At 44.2% G+C, this 15,040-nt stretch overlaps 1 protein-coding gene across 1 annotated transcript in view; it reads right to left on the minus strand.

Annotated features, from left to right (window-relative positions):
• The window catches only part of chd1 (chromodomain helicase DNA binding protein 1), a 146,753-nt gene that overhangs the window by 15,060 nt on the left and 116,653 nt on the right, over positions 1 to 15,040 (minus strand). The window contains exons 28-30 of the mRNA XM_033017363.1: positions 13,676 to 13,826; positions 2,486 to 2,605; positions 591 to 728 (exon numbers count right to left, since the gene is read on the minus strand). Of these exons, the coding sequence (XP_032873254.1) occupies positions 591 to 728; positions 2,486 to 2,605; positions 13,676 to 13,826 (409 nt within the window). The remainder of the gene's footprint in view (positions 1 to 590; positions 729 to 2,485; positions 2,606 to 13,675; positions 13,827 to 15,040) is intronic.

Raw genomic sequence — 15,040 nt, forward strand, 5'->3', positions numbered from 1 at the left:
GTGATAGTGAATTTAAGAAACTTTTGGATAGGCACATGAATATGCAGAGAATGGATGAATATGGATTATATGTAGATAGACAACAGTTGTCTTGGCATCATATTCAGCATAGACATTGTGGGCTGTTCCTGTGCTGTACTGATTTACGTTCTACAAGTCAAAAATAGAACAACTTCAACAAAAAACTAACTATTGGAAGAATTCAGCAGGCCAGGCAGCATCTGTGGAGGAAAATGGACAGACATTCCAGATCGGGACTCTTTTAGCTCTACGATTCCAATATCACCAGTCTCTTGGGAGAATGGACAAATTAAATGTAGCCAGTGCCTAGCTGTGGGAAATTGACTTATCACAGATGAGATCAGACAAGAAACCAGAATGACGAACGTGCTTAAAAAATAAAATGCTGTAAATAAGCAGTGGGTCAGGAGGCATCTGTGGAGAGATGAGCAGTCAAGTTTTCAAGTTGATTATCTTTAATCAGAACCGTACATCAGCAAGACTGTCATGTGAAGTTCTGTATGGGGCTGCAGATACAAAGCTGGGTTGTCCAGTTTACCATAGTAAATTTTCAATTTTAGACTGCATACCTTGATCTCTCCTTCCTCATCTGAGCTCTTGACTGAAGGTGGTGCCGGTGATGATGAATCGCTTTTAACTACTTCTACTTTCACAATCTTTACCACTTTATTTCGTTTGTTCCTTGGCTTCCTTTTTTTCGAATTAGCCTTTTCAAAATAAATCACAAAATAAGTGCGAGAAAATAGGAGTTCAAAACAGCTAGGAGATGATGTGGCAACAAACAGGACTCCGCGATGGTATGTTGATTCCTTTGCGCAGGGTTCTGGATGTCTTGGAGTAGCTGCAAAACATTTGCACAAATGACACAAGTAGAAAAAGGAATGAGGTCCTGCAGAATGACTACAGGGAATCAGGTAATTTTTTTTAAAGCAGGTCCCAAGGGTGGTAATGTCCAGATTACTCCCAGTGCCACATGTCAGTAGTGATAGGAATAAGAAGACAGGTCAGGTAAGTGCATGGATGAAGAGTTAGTACAAGCGGCAGAGATTCAGAGTTTTGCACCATTGGATTTTCTTCTGGGGCAGAGGTAACCTGTACAAAAGGTACAGGGAGAGGTTGGGCAGGCTAGGACTTAATTCCTTGGATTGCAGGACGCCAAGTGGTGATCTTATTAGAGGACTAGTTCGTTAGGGCATCTTGGTCCACTTGGATGAGTTGGACTGAACAGTTGTAAGACGATGACTGATTCCACAATTTGCATATTTAATCAACCGGAATACCCAGCAATAATTGCCCAGACTGAACGAGTTAACTGCAGGAGAGGGAGCATTAGAAATTAAGGTAAATTACATATTTAAATTTTTGAAATAGGTTCCCCAAGGGGTGGAAGAGAAACAACTACCATGTCTTGCAAAATAATCCTCTGCCCTTTCTTCCACATCCACGAAACCTCATCAGAAATTGCCTCGCAATCATGCATATAGCTCAAGCATCAAAATATATAACTATGTTCTCTGAACATGGATGTGGAGAGGATGTTTCCACTATTGGGACTAGAGGTCAGCCTCTGAATTAAAGGATGTTCTTCTAGGAAGGAGATGAGGAACCATTTATTTAGTCAGAGGGTGGAATTCTTTGCCACAGAAGGCTGTGGAGGCCAGGTCAATGGATATCTTAAAGGCAGAGATGGATTCTTGATTAGTACATAGATACATAGAAAATAGGTGCAGGAGTAGGCCATTCGGCCCTTCGAGCCTGCACCGCCATTCAATATGATCATGGCTGATCATCCAACTCAGTATCCCGTACCTGCCTTCTCTCCAAACCCCCCCCGATCCCTTTAGCCACAAGGGCCACATCTAACTCCCTCTTAAATATAGCCAATGAACTGGCCTCAACTACCTTCTGTGGCAGAGAGTTCCAGAGATTCACCACTCTCTGTGTGAAAAATGTTTTTCTCATCTCAGTCTTAAAGGATTTCCCCTCTATCCTTAAGCAGTGACCCCTTGTCCTGGACTTCCCCAACAGCGGGAACAATCTTCCTGCATCTAGCCTATCCAACCCCTTAAGAATTTTGTAAGTTTCTATAAGATCCCCCCTCAATCTCCTAAATTCTAGCGAGTACAAGCCAAGTCTATCCAGTCTGTGTCAGAGGTTATGGGGAGAAGGCAGGAGAATGGGATTAGGAGGGAGAGATAGATCTGCCATGATTGAATGGTGGAGTAGACTTGATGGGCCGAATGGCCTAATGCTACTCCTATCACTTATGACATCAAAAGTCTATTGCCACTGAGGCAGCATAATATTGCAGGAGTTTACCTAGAATAAATGTGACGTTGATTTGTCACTCACATCCCGTGAACAAATAGACTTTTATTAGCATTCATACGACCTCAACTGCTGACAGAAATAGATGAATGATGCAGATAACTTGAAACAGTAAATACTGTAATGCACTGAGTACCTCAGCAAGCCTTTGTGCTTCCTTTCTGGCCAGATCTTTACTTAGAAGTTTGATGAGGTAGTCAGCTCTGGTCTGCAATTGTTTGGCCTGGGGTTTTTTATCCGGATCATCAGGCAAAATCTAAACACAAAAACATGTTGGAACAATTAACATTAAAAGCAAAGAGATCAACAAGTACAGGTACACAATTTCCTGAAAGTGGCGAGTCAGGTGGAAAGTATGGTGAACGAGTTTGACACAGCCTTTATTGGGAAGGGTATGGAGTACAAATGTTGGAACGTCATGTTGCTAATTTCAAGAATTAAAGGATGCATATGATTGCCATGAGCATAGAAATCTTAAAGAATATTATAAATACAAGTGCATAAAATCATGAGAGGAATAGATCGGGTGGATGCACAGAATCTCTTGCCCAAAGTAGGGGAATCGAGGACCAGAGGACATACATTCAAGGTGAAGGGGAAAAGATTTAATAGGAATCCGAGGTAGACAAAAATGCTGGAGACAAAAATTCCTCTCATGATCTATACTCAGTAACCTACTATACATAGTTCCCTGAAAGTGGCCATGCAGGTCGACAGTGGCAAAGAAAGTGTAGGAAGGAACTGCAGATGCTGATGTCTCAATCCAAAACGTCACCCATTCCTTCTATCCAGAAATGCTGCTGTCTCTGAGTTACTCCAGCTTTTTGTGTCTATCTTCGTGGCAAAGGTGACCCCACCACTTGCCACATCTTCCCATCTCCCCCCATGTCTGCCTTCCGCAAAGACCGCTCCCTCCGCAACTCCCTTGTCAATTCTTCCCTTCCCTCCCGTACCACCTCCTCCCCGGGCACTTTCCGTTGCAACCGCAAGAAATGCAACACCTGTCCCTTTAGATTAGATTAGATTAGATTAGATTATACCTTTAATAATCCTTTTCAGGAAATTACAGTGCCACGACAGCTTCAAGACAGACATAACACCACACATTTCCTCAAATGGCTTCCATACTTAACAAGTTAAAATACGTTAAAATACAAGTTAAAATACAATTAATTTAAAAAAAGTGCAGTTATTTATGCGCATTATGTAATCTTATAGCAGCTGGTAAACAGGACTTCCTATGTCTCTCAGTTTTGCACATTGGTGCAATCAGCCTCTGACTGAAGATGCTGCTCTTGATCACCTTCAGGGCATGGAGTGGGTGAGTGGGGTTGGTCATTATAGAACCTAGTTTGTTCAGAGTTCTGGCCTCTGCCACCTGCTGGACCGTTCGTTGCTCAGCCCCGACCACTGAGCCGGCCTTCCTGATTAGTTTGTCCAGTCTGTTTTTATCCGCTATACGGGCGCCATCTCCCCAACAGGCCACAGCAAAAAACAGAGCACTGGCCACCACTGAATGGTAGACACTGCACAGTAGGGGTTGGCAGATATTAAATGACCTCAGCCTCCTTAAAAAATACAGTCGGCTTTGTCCCTTCCTGTACACCGCCTCCATATGACACTTCCAGTTCAGCTCACTATCAAGCTGCACCCCAAGGTACCTGTGATTAGCGACCACCTCCACCTCAGTGCCCTTAATGGTGATCGGCGTTGCTTGAGTCCTCCTCCTCCCCCTCCTGAAGTCCACAACTATCTCCTTTGTTTTTTTGGTGTTAAGATGGAGGTTATTGTGTGCGCTCCACTCCACAAAGTTACTTATTATGTCTCTATACTCCTCCTCATTGCCCCCTTTAATGAGGCCGACAACAGCTGTATCATCCGAAAACTTCTGCAAAAAGCAGCTGTTGGTGTTACATTGGAGATCCGCTGTGTAGATGGTAAACAGGAACGGAGCCAGCACAGTTCCTTGTGGAGCCCCTGTGCTGCTCAAGATGGTGCTCGAGACACTGTTCTGTAGGCGCACGTACTGTGGTCTGAGGGAAAGGTAATCCAAACACCACAGTACCAGTGATGGATCCACTTTCATCTTCTCCATCTTCTCCCCTAGCAGTCGGGGCTGAATTGTGTTGAAGGCGCTTGAGAAGTCAAAAAAAGTAATCCTTACAGATGCATCAGTAGTGTCCAAATGTGTGTACACCCTCTGCAGCATGTAAATGAGGGCATCATCGACACTGATGTTAGGCTGATATGCAAACTGTAAAGGATCCATTTGATTTGACACACTAGTCCTGATGTAGGAAAGGACAAGTCTCTCAAATGTCTTCATTATATGTGAAGTGAGCGCTACTGGTCTGTAGTCATTGTGGTGAGTGGGATGGGTCTTCTTTGGAACAGGTACCAGGCAAGATGTACCTCCCCCCTCGACTCCATTCAAGGACCCAAGCAGTCGTTCCACTTGCGACAAAGGTTCACCTGTATCTCCTCCAACCTCATCTACTGTATCCGCTGCTCTAGATGCCAGCTGATTTACATCGGTGAGACTAAGCGGAGGTTTCGCCGAACACCTCCGCTCAGTCCGCAAGAACCTACCTGAACTCCCGGTGGCTCAGCACTTCAACTCCCCCTCCCATTTCCAATCCGACCTCTCTATCCAGGGTCTCCTCCATTGCCAGAGTGAGCAACACCGGAAATTGGAGGAACAGCACCTCATATTCCGCCTGGGCAGCCTACGGCCGGCGGGCATGAACATTGAATTCTCCCAATTTTGCTAGCCCTTGCTGTCTCCTCCCCTTCCTTAACCCTCGAGCTGTCTCCTCCCATCCCCCCGCCCTCGGGCTCCTCCTCCTCCCCTTTTTCATTCCTTCTCCCCCCCCCCCACCCCCTATCAGTCTGAAGAAGGGTTTCGGCCCGAAACGTCACCTATTTCCTTCACTCCATAGATGCTGCTGCACCCGCTGAGTTTCTCCAGCATTTTTGTGTACCTTCCACTACCACCCTCTGCCTTCTTCCATGAAGCCAATTTGATATCCAGTTTGCCAGCTCACCCTGGATCCCATGCGATCCAGGGTGAGCGAGGGGGACAGTGTTAGCTGTGAGGAGGATGCTAGGAGGCTGCAAGATGACTTGGATAGGCTGGGTGAGTGGGCAAATGCATGGCAGATGCAGTATAATGTGGATGAGGTTATCCACTTTGGTGGCAAAAACAGGAAAGTAGACTATTACCTGAATGGTGGCCGATTAGGAAAAGGGGAGATGCAACGAGACCTGGGTGTCATAGTACACCAGTCTTTGAAAGTAGGCATGCAGGTGCAGCAGTAAGTGAAGAAAGCGAATGGTATGTTAGCAATCATAGCAAAAGGATTTGAGTGCAGGAGCAGGGAGGTTCTACTGCAGCTGTACACGGTCTTGGTGAGACCACACCTGGAGTATTGCGTACAGTTTTGGTCTCCTAATCTGAGGAAGGACATTCTTGCCATAGAGGGAGTACAGAGGAGGTTCACCAGACTGATTCCTGGGATGTCAGGACTTTCATATGAAGAATGACTGGATAGACTCGGCTTGTACTCGCTAGAATTTAGAAGATTGAGGGGGGATCTTATAGAAACTGACAAAATTCTTAAGGGTACACAAAATTGCTGGGGAAACTCAGCGGGTGCAGCAGCATCTATGGAGCGAAGGAAATAGGCGACGTTTCGGGCCGAAACCCTTCTTCGGCCCGAAACGTCGCCTATTTCCTTCGCTCCATAGATGCTGCTGCACCCGCTGAGTTTCCCCAGCAATTTTGTGTACCTTCGATATTCCAGCATCTGCAGTTCCCTTTTGAACAACATTCTTAAGGGGTTGGACAGGCTAGATGCAGAAAGATTGTTCCCGATGTTGGGGAAGTCCAGAACAAGGGGTCACAGTTTAAGGATAAAGGGGAAATCTTTTAGGACTGAGATGAGAAAAACATTTTGTACACAGTGAATCTCTGGAATTCTCTGCCACAGAAGGTAGTTGAGGCCTGTTCATTGGCTATATTTAAGAGGGAGTTAGATGTGGCTCTTGTGGCTAAAGGGATCAGGGGGTATGGAGAGAAAGCAGGTACAGGATACTGAGTTGGATGATCAGCCATGATCATATTGAATGGCGGTGCAGGCTCGAAGGGCCGAATGGCCTACTCCTGCACCTATTTACTATGTTTCTATGATCTAACCTTCCTGAGCAACCTACCATGCGGAACCTTAAAGACCTTGAAGTCCATATAGATCATGTGATAGGAGTAGAATTAGGTCATTCGACCCATCAAGTCTACTCTGCAATTCATTCATAGCTGATCTATCTCTCCATCCTAACCCCATTCTCCTGCCTTCTCCCCATAACCTCTGACACCCGTACTAATCAAGAATCTATCTAACTCAGTGAGACAGGCAGCTTCTCTGGAGAGAAGGAATGGGTGAGGATTTTCAAAGGCTTTCTAAAAATCTAGGTATACAACATCCACTGACTCTCCTTTGTCTGTCCTGCTATTTACTTCAAAGAATTCCAGCAAATTTGTCAGGTAAGACCTCCCCTTCACAAAGCCATACTGACTTTGGCCTACTTTAACATGACCTTTTATGTACTCCATAACCTCATCCTTTATAATGGATTCTCAAATCTTACCTGCCACCAAAGTCAAGAATAACCAGTCTATAGTTCCCACTATAGACAATGTCTACAGCCTAGGCCGAGTCTACGGCCTTTTGGTTACCTCCTCAAAAAACTCAAATTTGTAAGACACCATCTCCCATGTACAAAATCATGCTGACTACCTCTAATCACGCCCTATCCAAACTGTTGTAAGTCTAGTGATCACCTTACTTAAATACAAAATTCCGTGTACAGGAGAAATTATAACCAATCCATTAAAATATTGGCTTAATTTTTCATTTTTCTAATATATTTTTATCATCATTTTTTTTTTTAAAAGCACGTCTCTGAAGAACTCACTATTTAGATAATTTTGTATGAGAAATTATCTTAATATGTAACTTTTATTTAAGGTTACTAGGTACACTGACAGACTATTCTGGTTCAATGCAATTTGGCATGCGAAAAATTGGCCATACATTCCTTCCCAGGTTAACAATTGGTGTTGACCACATAATTTTCTTTAATTAGCTGAAGATAATAGCAGAGGCAATTGGCCGTTTGCCTTCATTGGGAAGTGTATTGAGTACAAAGGTTGAGTCACCATGATACAGCCATACAAATCGTTGATGAGACCACACTTGGAATACTGTGTGCATTTCTGGTTGCCCAGCTATAAGAGAGATGTGATTAGGTTTGAAAGGTTGCAGAAGAGGTTCACCAAAATGTTACCTAGGCTTGATTATTAGGGAGAGGTTGGCTAGAGTGCGACATTTTTCCTTCAGCAAGTAGGAGGCTGAGAGGTGAATTGAGGTGTACAAGTTCATGAGGGGTGTGGATGAAGTGAACACCAGGGCTCGAAATTAGCGGTTGCCCGGGTGCCAATGACCACCCAAAGTGCCGCCGGGCAACCTAAACGCTTGACACTGCAGATACTGGTTTATACCAAAGATAGATACAAAATACTGGAGTAACTCAGCGGGTCAGGCAGCATCTCTGGAGAAAAGGAACATGATGTTTTGTGTCAGCGGCGGCTGTATTGCGGGGCAAAGATACTAGGTACGGCGTGACGAAGAGTCGGAGCGAATGACGGGCCTTGCACAGCAGCAGCAGCGGCCGCGGCTCCATCTCATCCTCCTCCCGCACCCCGCCCGCCCTGATAGCAGCGGCTGCTTGCAAATCCGCTAATGGCGATAACCGCTTTCAAAACAAACCCTCTCGCACGCCGAGGCTGGGAGGAGGGAGGGAGGGAGGAGGAGGCCTCCTTCCGCCGTCTGAAGCAGCTGCACCAAAGATCCTATTGCTATAGGATCTTTTGAGCTGCACCGCTCGGCCCCGCACCGTGCTGTTGGCTGGCGGAGGAGGGGAGGTGGTGGCGAGGAGATCCCAACCGCCTCCCCCTTTGGCGGTGGACAGGGACGACCAAGGCAGCGGGGCGATGTTGTCCGAGGAGCGCTGACCTTCCTTCCTCCCCTGCCCCTTCCCCTCTCTCTCTCGTACGCCCCCCTCCAACCTCCCCTCACCTGAGACCCCTCCTCTCCATCCCGCACTGATCCCCATTCCCGCCTCTATTCAGGCCTCACTGACATCCCCTGTGCTCCCCTCCCCATCTACCCCCCCCCCATCTATTCATCCTGCGCTGATCACCCTATCCACCTCCCATTGATTCTCCTGCCACCCCCCCATCCATCCTGCACTGCTCCCTCCATTCATCCTCAACTGATCCCACCATTCATCCTGTACTGAACCCCTCATTCATCCTGTACTGATCCTCCATTCATCTTTTACTGAACCCCCCATCCTGTACTGAACCTCTCATTCATCCTGTAGTGATCTCCATTCATTCTGCACAAATTCTCCGATCCACACTGTACTGACCCCCCCCCCCCCATTCATCCTGTACTGATCCCCCCCCATTCACTCTGCGCTGATCCCCCCCTCCCCCATCTATCCTGTACTGAATCCTCCATTCAAGAAGAATGGGGGAACAGTCTGAAGAAGGGTCTCGACCCGAATCGTTGCCTATTTCCTTTGCTCCATAGATGCTGCCTCACCCGCTGAGTTTCTCCAGCACTTTTGTCTACCCCCATTCATCCTGTACTGATCCCCCCCCCATTCATCCAGTATGGTTCCCTGCTCCCATTCATCCTGTACTGACCCCCCCCATTCATCCTGTACTGACCCCCTCATTCATCCTGTAGTGATCCCCCATTCATCCTGCACAGACCCTCCGATCCACACTGTACTGACCCCCCCCCCCCATTCATCTTGTACTGATCCCCTCATTCATCCTGCGCTGACCCCCCCCCCCCGATCCATCCTGTACTGAACATCCTGAAGAAGGGTCTCGACCCGAAACATTGCCTATTTCCTTCGCTCCATAGATGCTGCCTCACCCGCTGAGTTTCTCCAGCATTTTTGTCTACCCCCATTCATCCTGTACTGATTCCCCCCATCCATCCCGTACTGAACCCCCCATTCGACACCACTGATATCCCCCATGCTCTCCCCTCACAATTTTGCATACTCCAACCAACATGTACTAATTCACCTGCGTCAATCCATCCATTCCGCGTGCTGCATAAGTGCATGGTAACTCAAATTTCACTGCGCCAATTGGTGTGAGTGACAATAAATGTCCTTTGTCCTTTAGCTCTAGCAAAACATTTCCAGTGGTTGCAAAAATGGAAAACCTTACCTTTAACCTTAAAAATGTCTCAAAATTGGACTTTCAATCAAAACAGGGAGTGATAAACACTGGAAGATCAATGCCTGAGCTTAAGGACCTACTTCAAACGAAGGGACATAAAACACGGTCGTTTCAAATGGAGTGGTACAAACGAAAAGACTGGTGCTGTGGCTGTGCTACGAAGAATCGCTTTTACTGCTTTCTGTGCCTTCTGTTCTCCATTACCGACAACGTTTGGACAAACGCGGGATTTTATTACTTGAAAAATCTACCAAGGAGCCTCAAAAAACATGAAAAATCGACAACTCACATTCAAAGCCAAATTGTGTTAAAAACTTTTGGAACTTCAAGGATAGATCTGGCTTTGAATGAACAGCGGAGATTAAATATTAGCATCCACAGTGCTAAGGTAAAGGAAAACCGTGAGATTTTGGGTAATGGGTAAACGTGGCTTTAGGTACCTTTTCATTAATCTTGGCCTGCACCCCATTAAGATCTGATGCTATCACAGAGGCAGGAAACATGTTCCCGATGTTGGGGGAGTCCAGAACCAGGGACCACAGTTTAAGAATAAGGAGTAAGCCATTTAGAACGGAGACGAGGAAACACTTTTTCTCAGAGAGTGGTGAGTCTGTGGAATTCTCTGCCTCAGAGGGTGGTGGAGGCAGGTTCTCTGTATGCTTTCAAGAGAGTGTTAGATAGGGCTCTTAAAAATAGCGGAGTCAGGGGATATGGGGAGAAGGCAGGAACGGTGTACTGATTGGGCATGATCAGCCATGATCACATTGAATGGCGGTGCTGTCTCGAAGGGCCGAATGGCCTACTCCTGCACCTATTGTCTATTGACAATGACACCCTGATGATGGCTGCCGGATATGATCTCTGGCTGACAAAAGCATCAACCTGCTTCTTCATAATGGCATATGAAGGAATTTTCAATGTAACCGATGCACTCTTTCGTGTGCTGCAGAATAAAGTAATGGACATTGGATTCTGCTGTGCGTGAATCCGCGATACAACGGGAGTTGTGGAACGCCACAGACAATAGTTTGACAGTTTCTATGATCAATTCGAGCAGAAATGCATCACACTTGGCCTGACAGACAATGCCTGAAGTAAACAGCCGATCAGAGATGAGAGGAAAATAATGTTTTATAACATTCTGGACAATATCAATGTTCAAATGAAAGCTAGGTTTGATCATTTCGGTGAGCTAACTTTCCTTGGTTTGGTCGAATTGCACAAAATTTTATGAAATGTCACAACATTTCGATGACACCAAACTGCAGAGCCTAGGTATGCAAGGTACTTTGACTTTGTTAGACTAAAAGCTGATCTTATCGGATTGTATAGTTCACAAATGGTGAGGAACGAATGCAAATCACCCAGACAGCTCCTCAGCTTTTTGGCCCAGAATGATCAGATGCAGACGGTTCCCGAGGCGACAAAGTTACTCCAGCTGGTGCTCACTGTACCAGCCACAACAGCGTCCATTGAAAGGTCGTTCTCTGCTTTGAAACGACTCAAAACATATTCGGAATCGGACTGACCAAGGACGACTTTCATCCCTGGCAATCATCTCTATTGAGACGGAGAGACCTTTAAAATTAAAAGAAAATAAAGTCTGCTACAAAGTAACTGACATCTTTGTCCAGAAGGATAGGCAAATGGACTTCATTTACAAGTAAAGGTAAGACCATGCAATATTTTTTTCATTTTGTGTTGAATGAGTATGAATGGTGGAACTGCATTTGCCTATAAAACGTGAATCGAATACGTAACTTACCTGTATGCGTGTGTTGTAAAGAATGCTGATATGAAATATGAAACATACGGTCGCCTAACCAATAGTCATTGTGCAACCTGCCAATTGAATGGTGAATTTAAACTACCTCTATTGGGTTAATGTGTGTGTAAATCTGGCTCTGATACTAGCCAGTGCCTTCCCTGCCATTGACCTCACCGCACGTCACTGACTGATACTACTGACTCAGCGCAGGTTTTATACTTCATTCGGGCCATAACAGAAGATTTTCTTTGCTACGAAGAGTTACTCGCTATGGGCACTCTTACGGGTAGAACACGAGGAATAGATTTCTTCCAACAACTTTCAAGATAAATGTCGTGAAGTTGGACCCGATTTGATTAATTTAGTGAGTGTATGTACAGACGATGCACTTTCCATGACAGGAAAACGTGAAGGGTTTATTGCACAGATAAAAAAAGGTATTATCAGATCCAGATGCTCTCATTTCTTTTTATTCTATTTTACATCAGCAAAATCTCTGTGCTAAATCTACTATTTTAAGTGACACTTTGCAACACGTTATAAGTATTGTTAACTATATTTGTGCAAATGCAACACGGCATCGTCAGTTTCGTAATATGCTAAAGTTGGACGATGAGGCATTCAGTGTGGATTTGCCGTATCATTGTCAAGTGCGTTGGCTATCGCAGGGACAGGTGTTAGCAAAATGTTTATCTTTGCTTGAACAGATAGTTAAATTTCATGAAGAACAGAATCAGCAATGTGAATTATTGAAAGAAGATTTCTATATACTGCATTTCTGTGTGATATCATGTCAAAGCAAAATGACGAATGTTTCTTTGCAAGGTAAAACTAAGTCTATATATGATATGTGGCAAAAAAAAATCCAAGTATTTCGAAAAAAGCTATCTCTTTTCAAAACTCTTCTTCTTCAAAATGAAATTTCGAATGAACATTTTCCCCAATTAGCGAAGGTCATTGATGAGCAGGAGGATTCATGCGAATCATTAGAAGAATACGCAGCTGTTATAGACATTAAAGAATACAATGAAAGGTCACTGGCTTTGAGAATCAAGACTCAAATTAGCATTTCAACCTCACCTAGTTGATGTCTCCAAGGCTCCTAAAGAACTACAGATGGAATTGATTGAGCTCTCAGAAGATGACATTTTAAAGTCCTTATTTGGCGCTAAGAAAGATCCGATTGAAATATGGGAAAACGCAATAGAATACCCACGTCTTCGGCAACATGCACGAAAAATGCTTTCTTGCTTTTCAACCACTTATTGCTCTGAATCTATTCTCCTACCTAACCCAAATGAAGACGCCCTTAAGGTCACAAATGACGGATACCCATCTAGAAAATCAGCTGAAACTGCATAACTCCATGTTGCAACCAAATATTCAAATGCTTTCCCACAAAAAGCACACAACAAAGTCATTAAAAGGTTAGTAAACCTTAGAATTAACCTTATTTTTTCATTTTCTTGAAGTTAGTACATAGTAGTTAGATTTTTACAAAATAATGTACATTTTGAAGTATATCTAATTGAAGTTTCTTGGATGCGGCCTGATTACAGCTAACTTAATGCGGCATTCCACCATGAAAAGGTTCCCCACCCCTGGTATAGGCTTAAGGTGTGAGGGTAAAGATTTAAGGAGGATCTCGGGGCAACCTCTTCAGTCAGCGAACAGTCCTTATCTGAGATGAACTGTCAGAGAAAGCTACAGAAGCAGATACAATTACATTTGTTCAGATACATGGATAGTAAGGTTCAGAGGACTCTGGGCCAAATGGCGGTTCCATGAACAAGGTGAGCCAAAGAGCCTATTTCCATGCTGTACTGCTCAATGTCTTTATAACATTTTACACCAGAAAATACATGTTGTAGAATTAAAATATCATCCCAATTATAACTTGTTGAAATTGATTCTATTTTTAGGCGATAACTACTGTCCAAATCAATTAAACTCATCTCAAAATGTCACTTGTTTCATCAGAGAAAAGATTCTTAATTTTCTTGCTACTTCGGTCACTTCTTTTATACTCTTCCTCCAACATATTGCTCCTTTATAGAACTGCTTTCCCCAACTGGTCTGGGTATAAATAACAATCTTAAGCTATAAAAATGAATTTAACAACACCATTTTGTCCCTTGTCCTTCTTCCCCCGCCAGTACCCAGGCAGAGAAAAATGCTATTTGAATAGACACCACGCGGAATTCAAAATCGGTCTGTTTTCTACAGCAATCTTGTACCTTGTGTGTTAAATTGAGGTCAGGATCCATTTTAATCATTTCCCAGCTGCCATATCCATATTCATAGATGCCTATTAAAAGATTGACGTCATCTTCCTTGTTCCATTCCACATCAAAATGGGCGGCTTTCGTATGACATGGGATGGTATATCTGAGGTAGAACGTCACATGAAAAACATGACATTTAAAGAGTGTACCGAGGTTGCACAATAGATGATTGACAAATACAACATCACTTTTTGATTAAATGATTGCAATAATTGTCTCTCTGAAGTATCAAATAACTTACAAGCCAAAATAATCTACATTTACAATCTACAAGTCAAATCTACATCTTATTATTCTGTTTAATGAAAGCCAGAAACAATTATTCATGTGCATGGTTTCTGACCAGGGGACATTTCAGGCTTTACAATGCATTTTCCCAAAATATTCATGAAACAGATAATGGGGATCTATCTTACTATTAATTCATTTTTCTGTGTTCCTGGCTCTGTGGGTGACTCCCATTCCTTGATGCCCTGAAAGACTGTTGGACCTACTCTCAAAACCGAGCATCTACACCATTGTTGCTATTATGTTCTAGCATTTTAGATTTTGCGCCACTATGAGGAGGTGTTGGATGCCAGAGGGACAAAGGAATTCTTACATTAAAAATGTTTCAAATGAAAGCAAATATTTGGGTGGTTTTTGAAATTGTGCAATCCTAGCGGTCCCTCAATTTGAGATACATCTTACACTTTAAGTCCATGCTATTCAAGGGAAAATATAGTTTGGAGCCAAATATGGTACAATGTTAGTGGTCGGGAGGAATTAGTGACTAGGAAGCTGTGTTACTCTACAGAGCCCTGTGTTCGGTCCCTTGCTTTTATGATATGTAACAATGATTTGGAAATAAACACACAGACTATTATACCATTTACAGAAGATTCCTGAATTATTGGTGTCATTAACAGTGAGGACGAAAGTTTTCAGCTACAGAGAAATAATTCAGGAGCAGAAGAATGGTACATGGTATTCAATACAAAGAAATAAATTGAGTCGGTGCATTTTAGGAAGGCAAACAAGGTGAAGGGTCAGCGACACAGATCTGGGCCCGACCGACACCCCGCCTCCCCCGGTGCTTTGGCATATCAACTCCACTCGACAATGTGTAGGATAGAACCAGTTCACCCAGAGAAGGGAGCACCCGAGGCCAGGATTAAACCCAGGCCCCTGACACAGCAAGGAAGAAACTCCACCGGTGACGCAAAGAAGCCAAAAACCAGCACGTCTCCACAATGCAAGAGGTAACCCATGCTGCTGCACGGAGCACCCGAGATCGATCCACCAGTATCTCTGCGGCTGTAAGTTAGCGTCTATATT

The sequence above is a fragment of the Amblyraja radiata genome, chromosome 3, assembly GCF_010909765.2.
Source record: "Amblyraja radiata isolate CabotCenter1 chromosome 3, sAmbRad1.1.pri, whole genome shotgun sequence".
In the NCBI taxonomy this organism is placed as follows: domain Eukaryota; kingdom Metazoa; phylum Chordata; class Chondrichthyes; order Rajiformes; family Rajidae; genus Amblyraja; species Amblyraja radiata.